Below are 18,033 nucleotides of genomic sequence, written 5' to 3'. Positions count from 1 at the left end.
TCTTGCCGTGGCCATCAGCAAGACAATCCATTGTGAGGACTGCAGCAACAGACCCAAATCTATATTAAATTTAGTGCCATTATAAAACTTGAAACAGATAACCTTTGAAGTGTAGAAACAATCATAAAAGGCACTGATTTAAAGAACAAGATGAGATTATCTGGGAAATGTAAAGGCAACTGTGGGATATGTACATAAACCCAATGAAATACATAAATCACTGCCCAGGGTGGTACAATCAGTATTTTATATCACTGAAAAAAGGCCATGCTTTGTATTCTTAAAGAATGGGATGTGGGTGGGAGAAAATGTCTACAATTTCTTAAGATTGCTCTGTAAAAGAAGAAACAGACAGACAAAATGTGAGTTCAAAAGTCTGATGTCTCCACAGAGACATTAACCGCAAACCCAGATGAAAAGAGAGGTTAGGGGTTGTTGCTGGACTTTAGAGAGAGCACTGAATTTCAATGACATCCATGGACAAAATGCCACAGATATGCTGTTATTGTACATGATAATTGAATGATTATTGTACTCTTCATAAAGTTAGTATGCAAACTGCTGTTTGTGTTCCATTTGATTATTGGAAAATTGAAAACACTACATTTTTAGGCACCATACAATTTAATTTCGATTAAGGGAGTATTATCAGTTTACATAACAATTCTCATGCAACAAAATTTTCCACCAACAGCATGGGGTGAAAGTGTTTGACTCGTTGCCAAATTCTGTGTAAAGATTCTGCATAAAAGCCATATTAAAACATGTCCGCTCAGGTGTAATAATCTAGTACAAAGTGGCTCTTGTTACTGTCTCAATCCGTTTCTCACCCACATCTATCATATCGCTTCAGAAGATATGGATTTAACCACGGGGGTCTTCTAGATTACTTTTATGCTGCCTTTGTCATTTTGGAGCTTAACATTTTTGCCACCCATTCCCTTGCATTGTATGGTCCAAAAGAACTGAAATATTCTTCTAAAAATCTTCATTTGTGTTCTGCTGAAGTAAGTAAATCATACACATCTGGGATGGCGTGAGGGTGAGTAAATGATGAGAGAATTTTCATTTTGGGTGAACTATACCTTTAAATTCTGCAGAGCAACCTTAAACTTTGTCATTGTCAATCAGTGCACGTCTTGTTTTCTGTGGATATGAAAGAGAATAATCTTTCTGTTCAGAGTCCGATACATTATGTATTCATTGTAATTCCTGTGTAAATGCATGCATTACCTTTATATAAATTATATACTGTATATACAGTATGACTCAGAATGCTTCCACGTATGTTTGTTTTCACAGTGCAAGCACACATTTACATCATATGTATGCCGTTTTTGCAGCGTAACACACGTGTGTGTTACACACAGATGTGTAATCTGTAATGGTTTTCTCGGTGTATGCTTTTCACGTTTTACAAATCAAACGTGAATAAATTCAGAAATAATTACAATCTGCACATGTGAATCGGTCATGTTCTTGACCATCTATAATTTGTCCATATCTGTTCCTTCCTCTTCTAATCTTGCCTTCTAAATCGATGCAACATCTTAACCAATTACCGTCCTCCAGTGTCTAATTGCATGATGATGTTTCTTCAATGTTCAAGTCCTGTATGTTCCTTTGTTCTGTATTGGCTTTTTTCTGTCAATTAGATCTGTTAAGCTATTGTAGTATCTGCAGACTCAGCGGAGTAAACGGCGTGAACAGTTAGGGGTCTGAATGATTGAGAGGGCCTAGTTTACTCTGTACAGTGTGCTGGAGGAGCCTGTGGTCTCAGGGGGGCCCAGTGCTCTAATTAAACAGGCAGCTGCTATGAGGGGTGTGGGGGATGTTTCAGACAGCCACGCCTGTTAACAACGCAGCCACTTTTGTCACCATCACTGCTCCTTGTAGAGCACTTACCTTTCTGACACTGGGGAGGGAAATCACTTTTTTTTCCCATAAATTATGCTCCACACTCTCCCTAAGGGACACATTAAGAAATGGAGGTGAGGAAAGAATTTGAAAACATAAAAAGATCTCAGACAGGTATGAGAAAAAAACTATTTTTAACCCCAAGACGTCCATCTGCATGTGTAGGTTGACCAACCATTACAAAAATAAATTGTGCAGTTGAAAAAAATAGAGTTCTGAGAACGCAGCCCTTTAATAAAGTAACTGACAGACATTCAACAAATAAATTGACTAAACATACATTTTAACTTTTATAGCACAAATGTAAGGATAAATGACAGAAACATTTCTCATAACTGGTGATTCAAATCTTAATAAGAATTTTGTGAATCTTGCAATCCACAACAATAAAGCACTTGTGCTGCAACTCCACAAGCTGGGGCTTTTTGGTGCTGCATCCACTGGCTGGTTGGGGAATACTGAAAAAGCATCATGATTCAATTATATCGAAGGATGGAGGAGAGATAGGGAGGTGTGATTCTACACCCTCAGATGCCCCGCTTCTCGCTTCCATCCTTTAAACCCTCCAAAGGGGTGAATAAGCCAAACAGTGATTCATGTGCCTTAAAGGTTACTGGCAAAATGCTAAAACGTACCTTAATTACCTTTGCCTTTTTGCGCACTATTTTGCATGCTAATGTTCTTTTAGTAGATTATTCACCCCATCTGAATGTTAAATGATTCAATGCTGTGTTAAGACTAAAAGTGGCTATGATGTAATTTAGCGAAAACCAAGATGACCAGCCACATAATTATTTAGAATGCTACATGTTCGTAAAATAACCCATAGCTGCATTGTTCCCAGCAAAAACTTTTAGTTATTCATTAAATCCAAGAATCAGAAGACATTAGACCTCTGAACTTAAGATTTCTGTTTCCATCGCTTCCATATTGATGTTTGTCAAATAAAATAGCTATATGTACAAAAACACAAACCTAATAGAATGCCAATTAATGAGAATACATACTTCAGTTAGGTTACTTAACAATGGATTAAGTATATCCAGATAATGAGGTACCGCTCTTCAATCATATTTAACAGGAAAGCTTTCAAACACCACCCTGCTGATAAGCTCCCATTTTACTGCTGAAAGTAAATTACTGATAAAACAATGGTGATACAACACAAATAGATTTCACAATATAACAACATTTTCTAAAACTTGATTTGACAAGTAGATTTTTTTAATTTTTTCTTCTTCAGTAATTGGTTCTTTAATTATGGGTGGACCAATAAATGTAATCTGAATAAAGCACTCGACAATGGCATAACTACTGTGCATTCAATATGAAACAATAATGTTTACAGGTAAATTAACCTAATATTTATAATAAAGTTAAAGGAATATTTCTCCCAAAAATCATAATTTTAAAAATTTTAAAGTCTTAGTCTCGTATGACAGAACACAAACAAAGATATTTTGATGGAGATATGATGCAAATATGTATCCACACAATGCAGGTCAATGAGGCCCCACACTTTCAACCTCCAAAAAGGACATAAAAAGCAGCATAATGGTATAATCCATACAACTCATGTTTTACTCCATTTGTTACGATTGGTTTTGTGTGATTACAGATTAAAATGCAACTATTTTATGTTACTATAAATTTTACAAACTGTAGTCTTAACGGCGCAATCATGACTTGAAGCTTGATTACACTTGCTTGTGCTTGATGTGTGTAGAGCACATGTACATAGGCAGAGCACCTTTACAGGTTGAGTAGATGAGGAAATTATAATTTTTGGGTGAACTACTCCTTTATTGATCATGCTTAAGTGAGATGGGTTACAGAAATGCTTGATGCATAGAATTTTAAGCTAAATTATTATTCAAATACTAAATCCATGTTTTTATTGTTGTGGTTAAATTATTTAGCTCTCAGTGCCTAAAAAAGCAGAAAAACAACTAATAATGTATGCAAAATGCAAACCAGTTATTGGACAATTAAAGCTGAAGTGTTTGTTTGAGCGACCCATTAAGTCAGACACAGAGACATTTGGGGCTTTTCCACTGCACAGTATAACTCGACTCAACTCTGCTCGCTTTTTTGGGGGGTTTCCACTGTGGATAGTACCTGATACTTTTTTTAGTACCACCTCGGTCGAGGATCCAAGCGAGCAGAGTCGATACTAAATGTGACATCAAAGTTAGCAACAGTGATAACGGTTTCATTTGCTCACGGGACTTTTGAATTGAGAAAAAGAAATGACTGTGCGCAAAACCACGCCGTGGTCAATAAACGAGGTGCAGAAGGTCCACTCGTTAGCAACAAGCGCATAAAAATGTATTTCCGCACACGGCTACCACCGGACCTACCAATAGTGTAGGGAAAAGTTTAAAAACTTAAGTGATTACAGAACCATCAAGGAAAAGTGAAAGTGGTTCGATCTAATGGACGCTATCTAACTAAACCGGTGAGCAATGGGAGGGAGAGTGCCACAGCGTGGATCCACGATGGAAGATGGTAAGTTTTGTTATGTTAACTCTATTCTCTGCTTGAAAGCTACTGGAAAGCTTGCTTCTAAAACTACCAGACCAATTTAATGGTTACAATGGTGTAAAATCACCATGCAACATCTGCTTTATTCAGCACAATGATCTAGTAGCCAACAGCTCGCGGTTGTTATTGTTTTGGTGTTTGTGTCGCGTATAAAATGACATCACGATGGTAGAGTCGGCGCAGCTATGACGATCAGCCTATAATCCCACCCACGTTGAGGCGGCACTAAACTGCAATGGACACGCAAGCTCAGAAAAGTAAAGCGAGCAGAGTTGAGTCGAACCGTAACGTGCGGTGGAAAAGTGCCAATTGGCTTAAACCAGAGGTTTATAAGTCTTGGACAGTAAGCCCCTCCTCTGAGAAAATGTACAAGACCGCACCCCAGTGACCAGTGAAAGTTAAACATTTCCCCCTTTGTCATTACGGGGTTTGGAGTGTAGACTGGTGGGGGGGGGGGACTAAATAATTATAAGCATTTTAGCATAAGGCTGCAACATAACAAATTGTGGAAAAAAAATGAAGGGGTCAGAATACTTTCTGAATGCTCTGTAAATCACGATTAAGCAGCGACACCAGATGTGGGATTGTCCAGCGACGCGACAAAGTTGAGACAAGTTGAACTTTATTCAAATGAAGAGCGACTTACGGGAGCGACAATACGAGAGAAGACGGTAGAGCTAACGTGATCCTTCACTCTCTCTCAGCTCCTGCAGTAATGGAAAGATCAGGGGACCCACCCTCTGCATCAGCTCATCAAACTGGGTCCTATCAAGCCTGAAGTACTGCTGAAACCGGACTTCTTCTAGACGCAGCTCCTGCACCAGCCGGTGGTACTCAACGTGCTGACTCTGAGATTGAATGGTTTTGTGGACCCAGACAGACCAGCGTTTGCATTTTCGCCGCAGATTAACAGCTGGCTATGGCAAAGAGCACGCCTCATTTCTCGTTCATCTTTGATATAAAGCATTTTATGTACTGATTCCATTTATATTTAGTCTTTTCCCTCCAAAATGTTTGTTTTTAGCATCAAGAAATCTGATTCGCTGTCAACAGCAATGGAATGGCATCCATTATTGTCATTTATAAATGTTACTAGGCAACCAGTAGTGGGAACACTAGCGACCTAACCGACAGCCACTGGAGACCTGCAGCGACGGTCGCTGGCAGTGTGAATGCAGCTATAGAAGGCCAGGTCATAGGGCTTTATTTGTCTAAGAATATTTAGTAAGTGGTTATAAGGAATGAAGAGGAGATCTGGTCTCATCACAATGTTCAAATAATTAAAAACATGGTAGTCTTGGTGGTAAGAGGAGTTCTCACAAGATTGCACTTCCTAAAGTACTTACCAAAAACTGATCTAAAATGTGCAAATCTTTTAATTTACTGTATGTACATTGTAAGTCAGTAAACCAAAAAAAAAAGGAACCGTTGTTCATACAAATCTATCCACTCTCCCACATGGCTGAAAGGATGAAAATCTAGTGCTCAGTCAATAAGAATTGTCCCTTTGGCAGTGTAGAGCGTAATCTCTCCGGTATGTGTGCGCAAGTTTAATGTGCGTCACACCGTTGCACCTCAGCATTGTGCTCACTCAATCAAAATGAGTGTTAACACCGACCATTTAGCAAGAGAGGAGCACACAAGGCCATAGCAGTCTGCCCTCAGCAGTTCCCTGCCCGCAGCATGAATAAGAGGCCAAACAAGGTCCATGCCACTGATATGTAGCAGGTGCTATTAGAGTCCAGTGCTCCATGCAGTAATGAGACAGATCAGCCATGGGGTAAACTGTAATTGATTCATATAAAATCAATGACTCATGACAAAATGAGTTTATTTTTGAATGTAATCCATTTTGTTGCATATAGAATGCTGTCAGGTAAATACACAATTATAAGTATATCATAATATAATTAGTGGTGTTGGTTAAGATGAGCATCACTATTACTATTGCTCATTCTTTAGGTTTGGGGTTCATTTAAATCTCTAATGCCAAGTTTAGCATTTTGGTGTGTAACTCATCCTGCACCATTTGTACAGTATTACGTACATAAAGGATACATCAGATCACACAGCTTGTCAAGGAGAGAGGTGGTATTACTTTTCGAAGTGATCATACTTTCGGTTTTTGATTTCTTAGACTAGGGGTGTGTTCACACTTGTAGTTCAGTTCTCTTGGTCCGGACCAAAAAAGAAAATTATACATTTAGTCCTAGTTCGCTTAGTGTTCACACTGGCATTTTTAACACCAAACTTAACGATACAAAACCAAAGGCATCAGGAAAAAAAACAACCTGATTGGACAGCTTTTATGACGTATATTTTTGTTATGGAACTTGCAGATCATCCAAAACAATGCTGGCTGCTGGGCAAAATGCGCTCGTTATATTTATACATGTATACATGGTGGTATTTTTACCAGATGAGAACAAACGAAGAGCTAATAATATGTGTAAAGGTGTCAAAACAGTGCCAGGAATTCCTCCGTTGCACACACAAACAAAGATTTGCTGCAAGGAAAGCTAACGGCGGTTCCGACGCCTGTACCGAACTATAATGGGCAACAAAGCTCCTATGATGAGAAAAAACAGGTATGCTTGAGGTCAGTATTAGGCAAATTACTTCCTGTTTTTGGTCCATCAGGACATCTTTCGACCATGTTGCGTTCATATATCAATCGAACCGCACACGAAAATATATTATATTATTTTTCAAAACAGCTAAGTGCCATTTTTATTCCTCAGGGTGAATAAAACCTGTACTGCATATATAATGTGCAACTACCACAAACAAAAAGCATGTCTGAACACTAGGTGCTAAATGATGGCATCCTTCCAACTACAAACTCATCCACAAAGCAACTCCTTCATAAAGAGATTCATAGATTACTACCTTTAAATTATATTTCTACCCACCCACAACCAAATCTGTATAACCAGAATCAAGACAGGGGCCCAGAATGTTATGTTGATATGGTTGTTTATTGGCAAGTGAAAATGAAATGCTAATGAGGACTTTGTGCCACCTGATATCCCCGACACCTCGCATACATCACTCACAGAGCCGTGACCTGCATCATGCCGATTACGGCAACCTCTGGCTAGAAGGGAGAGCTTCTTTCATTGTGAGTGGGTGGACCGAGTTCCACCTGAGAGGGTACACTGAGGGGATCCAGCCACCCTGGAAATGGGGCACTTTTGCGAGTGGCGGTGCGTGACCAACAGAGAATGTGTTTGTCTGTTTGTTTTTTTTAACCTCCCGACTTCTTTCAGAGGAGTGGTTAGAGGCTATGAGAAGGTATGTTGTAAATGGACACCCACTGACTGCTTTTGAGACTGTGAAAGTGGCTTGGCAGTAGTCTAAGCAAAAGCACCTCTTTGAACTTCAGCTTGTTCAGTGCCGGCAACGCAGCATGGTAAATGTTTGGCGTTTAAGAAAGCAGCTTCAAGTTTAAGCAGAAGAGGCACACCGTGCAAGTTTCTTAACTACACCACAGCTTTTCCCAATTTTCTCTGACCAATTTAAACCACAAAATCAATAGTTAATAAAGGCTGAAAAAAAAATGACAAAGTACAAGCTTTCCAAAAAAAAAAGAATCACCATTTAAAAGAAATCCCAACAAAATCTTAGATAATGTTGGTTCTATCTACTCTGGCCCATCCAAACTACAGTGGTACTTTAATAAATTGCTGCAAGGAACATGCTAAAACCAAGGCCAAAAAAAGAACAGGACACGCGGTGTATGAAAATTAGATTTTTCCGCTCTACTGCACAGAACTTTCAGATGGTCTTGTGCCACAGCATTTCCAATATAACAAAATTGGCCTAGATTTGATTTTCTGAAGCACGGCCACCACTAACTTCTCATCCTGCGAGTCTATTTTAAGCTGCTGCAGTGGAAGCAAGTATAGAAGTCCAGCAGAAAGAACTGGGATAGCACTGTTCGAGGCTTGAATACATGGCTCCAGGGCACTATTTCACAGGAAAATGTAATTGCTTTGCAAGGGGGCACTGATCTTTACATGTAGGGTGGCATGTGTCCACTGACTTTATCTACTATACATACTGAATTGGGAACAAAGAGGGTGTGTGGAGGTTAATTAGAATGGGTGTTACAACATGTGTCTAATAAATTTAGACCACGGACATGCAATTAACTGCAAATCTGTTGCCTGCTGATGAAAAAGTAACTGACCACCAAATATCATTGATCTTTGGCACACACTCAGAAAGTACATGTATATTTTAGATAAGATAAGTGGGTCAGAATAAACTGTATTTGATGTTGATAAGAGTGAAATGTTCAAGAAATATATAATTTTATCTGGAGTCTTTTGTGATGGCATCATTACGAACTTATTATAAAGTAGGCCTATGTCTTTATTTTTTACTAATACAATTCATTTTGTTTTATTTTGAAAGTGAAATGATAGTGATTTGAAAGAAATTCTTTAAATTAATGAGAATATTCAATATCACTTATGCACAATCTTACCATTCAAGAATGTCACATTATATTATGAACCCCCAGCCATCTGTGGTTATTTTCCTCTTTGCTTTGCGAAGGTGTTTGGAAATACTTTTCCAGTCTTATCTTTCCGCTTGATCTTCTTTCATTGCTTTTCGATGTAAACTGACATCTTATTTCCACCAAAAGGAAAGTGCACAATTCTATTGCAAATTACCTGAATTTGTCTCCTATTTTGCTTTACAATGTCACAGAATATTGCCCACCCTTTCATCCGCCAGCATGTGAAAGCAGAAATGGACAGATCCATTGTGTGACTTATTCGTTTTAGATTACGTTGCATGCTGATATTCACCTCAATTGCAGCTGAACCAAAAAACTATCATGCTGTTACGAGTACCGTATTTTTTAACACAAAGGCTTGGCATTGTATCTACCCACGAATAATGCACAACAAAACAATATGATGGTATTTGTTGACCCTCAATGTGGTCCCTTTAATCCATTAATTTTTTAAACTCAAGTGAATAGTAGGGCGTTTTCAGACCTAAAATTGTTTCAATGTTGCATTTTCTTCTTGGTTGACATTCACAAGGCAATATTTCAAAACGGATAAAAAATGTGTTAATAAATGTCACGTGTGAGCAAGATGTCCCCCTCATTGGTCACAATGTTTGTGCACTCTTTCAGGATATAGCATTGATATACAGGTTAAAAATACATACCTATAACAATTTGTTTACCGCTACACATTTTTGAGAATTGTTTACATCACATAAACATGGTACAGAATGCTCGTTCCAGAGTTCCACATTGAGTGCAGGATGCCAAGCCTTTGTGTTAAAAAATAGAGTTTGTGCAGCAAATAAATATTGTCTGTCACTCGGCTGGATGAGTTTTAAAATTTATAGCATGGTTATTTGGTTGCTTTTGCATTAAAAGTGCATTTCCTAACATTCACAGTGCTCTGCCTTTCTCTCGTGCGGACACACACACAAAACAATTTTTTTTTTTATCTGTCAAAAAGTTGCTACAGCCATCCTACTTGTGTTCTGCTACCCACTATCTTGAAAAGCAATCATACTAAAATTATCTTTGGAATTATAAAACAAATCATATTTTAAACTTACAATTATTTGTAATATAATCTGCAAAATCTATATCCAAGTTTTGATGAATAAAAGTGATGTGCTGGCCTACAGATGTCTTTACCAAAGATCCACCAGGTATGTTTATAGTTTTTAAAGGGATATTGGTTGGTTATAATATATATAAAATATACACTTGTATTTTCTGAATGTGTGTCAAAGAAAGCAAACTAATGGAAAAAATGTTCCAGGTTAAAAACAAACACTCCAAATAAGCAAGTTGTGAAAACAACCTTAAAACGCTACTATAAACGTTTTAGATGATGTACTATATAATAAAAAAAAATAATAAAAAAAAAAAAAAAAAAAAGAGTATAAATAAATTATGTCCAATAACAAAACACAACCCTGTTTCAGTGATGAAACTTTCCATAGCATCCAAACAGAGCTTTATTGTTCAGAGCTTCAAGAGTTTACTCTTGAATTTCTGCCATTGACACAGGAAAAATGTTAGCGCCAAAAAACACTCCATTTCAAATTTCTTGAACAGTCATACACTTTTGCTCAAAAAGAGATGCTGACATGAAGGCTTTGTAGATTAATAGATGGAAATGTTTTAAGCAAAAAATCTAAAAATGTTCAGCATTACATCAGCTCTCTGGAACAGAACAAAATGTCTTATTTTCAAATGAGAATGCCAAGACCAAAGACAGTATAAAGAGAAGCCCCCTTGTACAAATTGTATATGAATGCATGTATTCCACCATTCAGTTCAGAGAGCCAATCACCTTTTTAAGAAAGTTTGAAATTGTTTACTTTAGAATGTGCATTTACCAGACAGAATAATAGTTTAGTTATTGCAGTTATATTATTGTCAGATTTTATAGTGGATTTGAAATAATTTATTAAAATGTAATTTGATGAACAGTTTGAGATTTGATCTCAATTTTTGAGATTTCCCTCAGCTGTACTTCTACTAATTATATGCTTATTACCTACTTTAAGAAAATGCTGATTGGAAACTTTAATGGAGAATTTAGTCTTAAAGGGACTTTAACACTAAATAAGAACATAAACTAAAATATTAAATAGACTAAACCGCTTGATTAAAATGAGGAAATAGCTAAAAAACTGGCAGCAACTGTGACTACATTTACATTTATGCATTTGGCAGACGCTTTTATCCAAAGCGACTTACAGTGCACTTATTACAGGGACAATCCCCCCGGAGCAATCTGGAGTTAAGTGCCTTGCTCAAGGGCCCAACAGTGGCCTCTTGGTGGTGCTGGGGCTTGAACCCCTGACCTTCTGGTCAGTAACCCTCAGCCTCAACCACTGAGCCACCACTGCCCCATGACTAAAACATAGGTCTGACCCAGACCAAAGATTTTCCTTGTCGACTAGTAGGCGTTAGTTTAACGTCATCGCTCTTTTATTATATTAATTTAATTACTTAAATATATATATTTTGGGGGCATCGAAGCAAAATATTGCGAACACTGTTCTACATTACAGAGAAATACTAAACCGTAATAATGAGCCATTCAAATTTTACAAGCACACGCATGACGCTAGCCGCAGTGACACCGGCAAAAGCGGTAATGATTCTGTGTTGGAAAAACCAGCAAGGAGACTGTCTGAATATTGTTAATTTATAGAATATTGTTAATTTATAGAGAGAAATGCACATTAGGATTGTGCCGACAGACGATGAAATCTGAGATCGATGATGGTCAGAGTAATCACCAATAGCTGATGCCTTTGACCATGTCAAGATGATATTTGGCTCGATTTCCCATTAATGTATTCAATTATTATTATCAGGCTATTATTATTATCAAATTAATATTACAAAAAATATGTCCATAGACACACAGACACGCGCTTGAGGAAACACATTTTACTATATTTTTAAGAACAGATGACAGAAAAGCCATGTATGCGCATGTATGATGCGCTGTTTGTACGGAGGTGTACAGTCTCGTGGAACACATGCATGTAAAAGGTTCTTACTCTTTCTTTGTTTCTGTCTTCTAATTTTTTTATTTTGCAAGAATATTGTCATCTATGAGAATGCTGCAAATGACCTCAGACATCTCAGCTCAGGAGTTGTTTTGAGTTCAGTTCTCTTTATTTCCACAGAGCAGTTCATTGTGATCACAACTTTATAGCCTATATACATCTGTGATTAAAGCATAAAATACAAAAACACAGTCACTTCAAGCCATGATTTATATTTCAGTGATTATAATCATTATATTATGATTATTATAATGTCTTCATTTGTGTCAAGACATTGTTGGCCTACATGTTTAGACTGATACTTGCCTGATGGTAAATGGAAAGGAGGTTACTTGAAAAAATAGAAATTATATATATATATATTTTTTTTAAATTTTATTTATTTATTTAATTTTTTATATATAATTATTATTATATATTATAATTTAGAACACTTCATTATTTTAATAGCTTTTTCAGAAGTCGTGAAGGGAACAAAAATTTATTCACACACATTTTCCCGGACAACGAAATATCTGACCGGTAGAGAATGCACGGATGAATAAACTTCTTTGCCAGAGAGATTTTGTCCTTCACAAATGTTGTAAAGCCATTTTTCAGTTGAACATATTTTAATTGTACTTAATTGTTCTTTCAGTTTCATTTTAATTTTTAATTTAAATAAATAATAAAGTTCAAAAGGTTGAAATCAAGGTGTCTTGCTTTATTGTGTAGGCTTAACCCTAACCCTGAGAGTTTTTTTTTTTTTTTCTGCGACTGACCGACCAATCAATCAAAACTTCGTCGACCAAGGCTCTTCTCATCCACTAATGTTTGGTCAACTATTAGGGGGCAGCCATACTTAAAAAAATAAAAAATAAAAAAAAAATGGGAAAACATAAAACTGAGTTTCAGGAGCAGCCAGAGAGAAATTCAGCATGTGTGATGAGGGATTTCTGTGCTGGTACTGAGCTCTAGTGAGACAGTCGATTATTTTAAGCCTGCCCAACAGGACAACCATTCTCAGGTATGGATGTGAATTTCATTTGATTCTCCTTGATTGAGCATCAGCTGGGAACAAATATTCATTTGTGGAGTGCAGGGAGGAGGGAAACATAGGTCTGATTGCGAGTGTAATTTTCTTGTTTAATGTACCATGCGGAAAAATATAAGATCAAGCGCTCCTCTAGAATGTAATTAAGGACACGATGGAAGGGTGGCCAATTATCTTCAACATCAGAATAGAAGAGTCAAATAACTCACCAATATCTTCTCATTCGAGTAAACCTCTCTAGTCAAGATTTATATAGGGATTAAAAAAATTAACACGACATCAGCAGAATCAAAAGTAGAACATCACAGAATCTCTCAAACAAAAGCTTAAAATGTACAACCAAGTAAGAACCTGGGGAAACAGGCCTGTGGAAAGCAAGGACAATGTGAGCGAGTAGGAGCCGAGGTTGAAGTTACCTTGTCTGCATCGACTTTCCCTTTGACAAACTCTGACCTCCAGAACTGCAAGGCCTGTTCCAGAGTAAGACCAATGCCCTTGAGGAAGAGGCCATACTGCATGCGTCCACCGTGGCGCAGGTGATGGTTCTCTCTTAGTGCCTTGTGGAGGTGCCTCATACACAGAGGAAAAGACTTGCCTGAGAGCTGAAAGAAGTGAAGATAAGAGAGGAGCGGTTAATGAAAATGGCTTGTTTCATAAAATAGCCAATTTTTTAGGGGCAGCAAGCTAATCCCCTAAAGCAGTGGTTCACAGCTATTTTTGCTTCAGGACCAAGATTTTGTTTTGGATATCAAATGGCCACAGTACAACTACTATACAAACGTAAACAAAATTTCCTTAAAATTCAAAAATTCAAATAAACCATAACCAAGTAATTTTTAACTCTTTTTATAATATAAACCGGTGTCTTTCTTGAAAGAACCACAACATTTTCTTTTCCCAGACTTTGAGAATTCGACAAGAGAGAAGAGTGATCAAGTCAAGGAATGCAAGAAACGATTACATTAACGGAAGGTCACTTTTGCACTGATATTCCTGGCCAAATTGAGAATAGATGCTATGGATGGCCTTAAAACATTCCCATGCCCACAGCAAGCGATGTCCTTCATAAAGTCAATGGAGTAAGTAATCTTGTGGTACTCGTGTTGCAGTCAAGTGGAATGGCTCACTGAACATTCGCTTGACTGTTTGAGGAAACAGAGTGCTTTTTTTTGTGCTGTTTGACCTAAAGGCTGGAGTTTATTTTGTAGAGTAACACACCTTCAGGACAGTTTTATGGATGAATCTACACGCTCTGTGTTTATTCAGCCTATTGGCTGGAGTTTGTTTTATAGATTATCTTCTGCCGTGTAATTCTGTCTCACAAAATTTGTATAGAAACACTGGACTTGAGTGGTCCGACGGCAAAGTTTTCATGGGGGCTCTCGTAGGCGTACATGGACTGTTTGTGTTTGAAGGGATGAGTGCCAATTGTCGCTGTCATGCGCAAGGTTAATGCGCATGACTCCAGTCGACAAATAAAGTTCTTCAGAACCCAATTGATTATTTTTAGAAACATACTTTATATACTTTTTAACTACAAATGTTCGCTTCCGTACATCTATGTGACGCTCGGGGTAAGGTCATGTGTCATGTGGAGGAGGCAGGAAGCGTGTTATTGTTTACAAGAGGAGCACTGTGCAACAGTTTAATTGTCTTTGCTGTAGATTTGTATTTGTATAAGTGTCTTGTTCAAAATGGTTGTTTGGAGTGTGTATCCTGGATGCTTCAACCTTCAGAAACCCCAAAGAAAATGCTGGAAAATCTCAAATATTGGAGGGTGTGCAGTGAACATTTTACCCCTGAGGATTTCACATCATCGAAAGAAACAAAGGGTCGATATCTGAATCGACTCTGCCCCTGCTGATGTACAGAAGAGAACATTTGTAGTTAAAAAGTATCTAAAATAAAATTAAATTCATCTACTGAAGAGGATATTGGAAGCTTTGTGGAACCAACTGACAACTGAGCAAAACAATTGTTTTGCAAAAGAGTTGTGACATCTCTTTTGCATGTAGATCAGGTGGGGTTTATTTGGGGCCGTAACTCTTCTGATATCGTTAGATGTTTTAATAATGTCATGTGGTCAGTGGTGGGTGATTTGACTCCAGTTGCTGCAATCTTGCTTGACACCGAGGGGACATTTGATGTGGTGGAATGGATTATCTTTTTAGGATTTTGGAAACATTCGGGAATACTTGTATTGGATGGATTGGGTTACTTTATGGATGCCCAGTGGAGGTGGTTCAAACAAATAGATTAATTTTGGATTATTTTACTCTGGATAAGGGCACCCTTATTGTTCTGTCTTGCCCTGGAAACATTAGCAGCCGTGATAAGAAAGGAGGATGATTTTCTAGGGGTGGTGGTGGGAGGTGTGGCACATAAGCTTTGCTAAACACAGATATTTTATTTGTCTCCAACCCTTCTAGATCTATGCCATGCCTCTACAGAATTATTAATTCCTTTTCTAAGATCTCAGGATACAAATTGAGTTTGTCTGGGCCCGAGGCTTTGGTTCTGACAGTGTACTGCCCAGTGGCAGCTTTTCGGCCGAGCACCTGCCAGTGGCCCAAGCAGGGCATTGGGTGTTTTGTTTAACGACTGACGATTTTGGATTGGTCGGGAGGTTCTTGCCTCCGTTTCCACATTGCGGGGCATTTCTATCGAACTAGCCAGAGAAGTTGGGCTGCACCCTGTTGTCTCACATTTGCACGCGATGTGGACAGGGGTGTCCAGAGTGTTTTATTTGGACATTTATTTAGATGTTGCTTCAAGCATATGGCTGAACCCACAGATTGTGTGTTGGTGAGTACCCTTTCTGCTGGGCGGGGTGGATTGTGGGAGAGGTTGGTGCACTTGGTGACCTATGTGAGAGTGGAGTGTTGGGATCCTTTGAAAATGTGTTTCAGCATTTAGGATTCCCGGGTCTCAATTCTTCGGGTGCTTGCAACTGCGCCACCTGCTGCGTACTATTTTTGGTAATGTAGTATACACCCACTGGAGCAGCAGGTGCTCAGGGTGTGGTGATTGCTGCTTTTGGAAAAGGTCACGAGGTATCAGTGTATTGCTCCCTGCTAATTCTGTCTGGGGGACAGGGCTTCAGCTTCTCTCAAGGGATTGTGGGAGATAGATTTGGACTTGGTATTGGAGGAGGGAGTATGGGCTGGGATTCTGGAAAGCGTCAGGTCTACATCTAGTAATGCAAGGGTTCGCATTATGCAATTTAAGATTTTACATCGATTCTATTTGACCCCCTCTAGATTGTATAAGCTTGGTCTTAATGACACACAACCAAAAAAATAAATAAAATATCAGAAGATGTTTTTTGGGATGCAGGAATTTTGGTTGAGGGTTCAGAGTTTTATGTGTGACGTTTTGGGCACTCAAATTAAATTTAGCCCCAGACTCGTTTAGGCAACTGTATTTCACCCGCAGTGGTGGGCAGGTGGCGGTATTCGAGGAGATGTCATGTGGAAGGCTGGGCAACTTAAGATTTGTTCAATAAAAAAAAAATGGGGCTGCTGTTTGGCCTTTTTGGAGGACTCTCGGGGAGGGGCAGTGGAGAGAGAAGTGCAATTTTAAATGTGTGATTATTATTTTTTATATATATATTTTTTCTTCTTTTTTTTTGTCTGTAAATCAAGTTGTGACCACAGGGATATTTGTTGAGGGTCAGGGTCTGATTGGGTGGGGGGAAAGGGAATAATAGGGGTTATTTGTTTTGCTTTTCCTTTCCAAATGTGTGAATCAATAAAAAGTGTTAATCAAAAAAAGTACAAGCACAGATCTGTTTTAATTTTTTTAATCTGTCTTTGAAAACTTGAGTGTTTGTGTGTCTACGTGTGCATGCAAGACTGACATGTAGGGGTGGACGATATATCGAATATTAATGATATACGAGATTTTCCAGACAATGAAAATGTACCAACATTGTGATTATCGTGATTATTTTAATGTCCTTTCATTTGCCTATTATGTTGCATAAAGAGTGCATCGGTAAACTAATTTCACGATTCTTCAGGGCTCCACAATGAATCAAAATAACATCAAAATGGCAAGTTGGTCATATGTGATTATTAATCCACTTTGTGGAACATTGTGATTCAGAACAAGCTTGTGACTCTGTTCACATTTATTGTGAAATCAAAGTAATGCAGGTTCAAGCATTCGTGCAATTCTAAACATTAGTAACCGCTACAAGTTATACAAATCTACAAATGCAGAAATATACTTTCACAGTATATGAAATATAAATAGCATATCTATAATTTCAAACAATAGTTTGGATGAAATGATGGTTACTAAATAATATATATATATATATATTTTTTTTTTAAAAACCACTAACACTATTGAGCCATTTCAGAGCAAATACATAATTATCTAAATATATATTGAACAATCAATAGGCTGAAAATATTGAGATATAATTTAAGACATTTTGCCCAACCATACTGACATGAGGACTCAGAAACAGAGGTACTGAGATCAAAAGCCCTTGTTTTAATACAAATTCTTTTAATTACAAGAGAAATCCATGCCTCCATTAATGTGTCTAAATAAAAGCAAAAAGTGAAGGACAAAATTTGCATGTGCTGATGAGCTACTTAATTGGAACAGCATTCGCCCCTGAGATGGCATACACAACAAAACAGGAACACACACACACAGAGAGCTGTGCTATCCACAGACTGTTTTCCACCCTAGAAACATCTGCGCATCCATTTCAACCACCAAAATAGGCCATGCTCAATGTCCTAGTAGCTTGAGAATTCAATAAACGAAAAACTTAACTTTCAACTACAGTCTCATTCAGTGCCAAATATAAATTAAGCACTAAAGTACAGGCTCCTGAGACATATTAATATTTAGTCCCACTTAATCTTGGTGGATTTGTTCAATGTTGTTTTGTGGCATGTTTAGCATTTTTGAAAATTAAGTAATGCAGAGGTGCAGCCATCAAT

General features: G+C 37.8%; 1 protein-coding gene across 1 annotated transcript in view; it reads right to left on the bottom strand.

Annotated features, from left to right (window-relative positions):
• The window catches only part of LOC127617429 (DNA primase large subunit-like), a 102,793-nt gene that overhangs the window by 23,426 nt on the left and 61,334 nt on the right, over positions 1 to 18,033 (bottom strand). The window contains exon 10 of the mRNA XM_052089394.1: positions 13,486 to 13,671. Coding sequence (XP_051945354.1) covers positions 13,486 to 13,671 — 186 coding nt within the window. The remainder of the gene's footprint in view (positions 1 to 13,485; positions 13,672 to 18,033) is intronic.

Source organism: Xyrauchen texanus, chromosome 24 (genome assembly GCF_025860055.1).
Source record: "Xyrauchen texanus isolate HMW12.3.18 chromosome 24, RBS_HiC_50CHRs, whole genome shotgun sequence".
NCBI lineage: Eukaryota > Metazoa > Chordata > Actinopteri > Cypriniformes > Catostomidae > Xyrauchen > Xyrauchen texanus.
The sequence above is the reverse complement of the archived record's forward strand: the minus strand, read 5'-3'. Positions and strand labels throughout refer to the sequence as shown.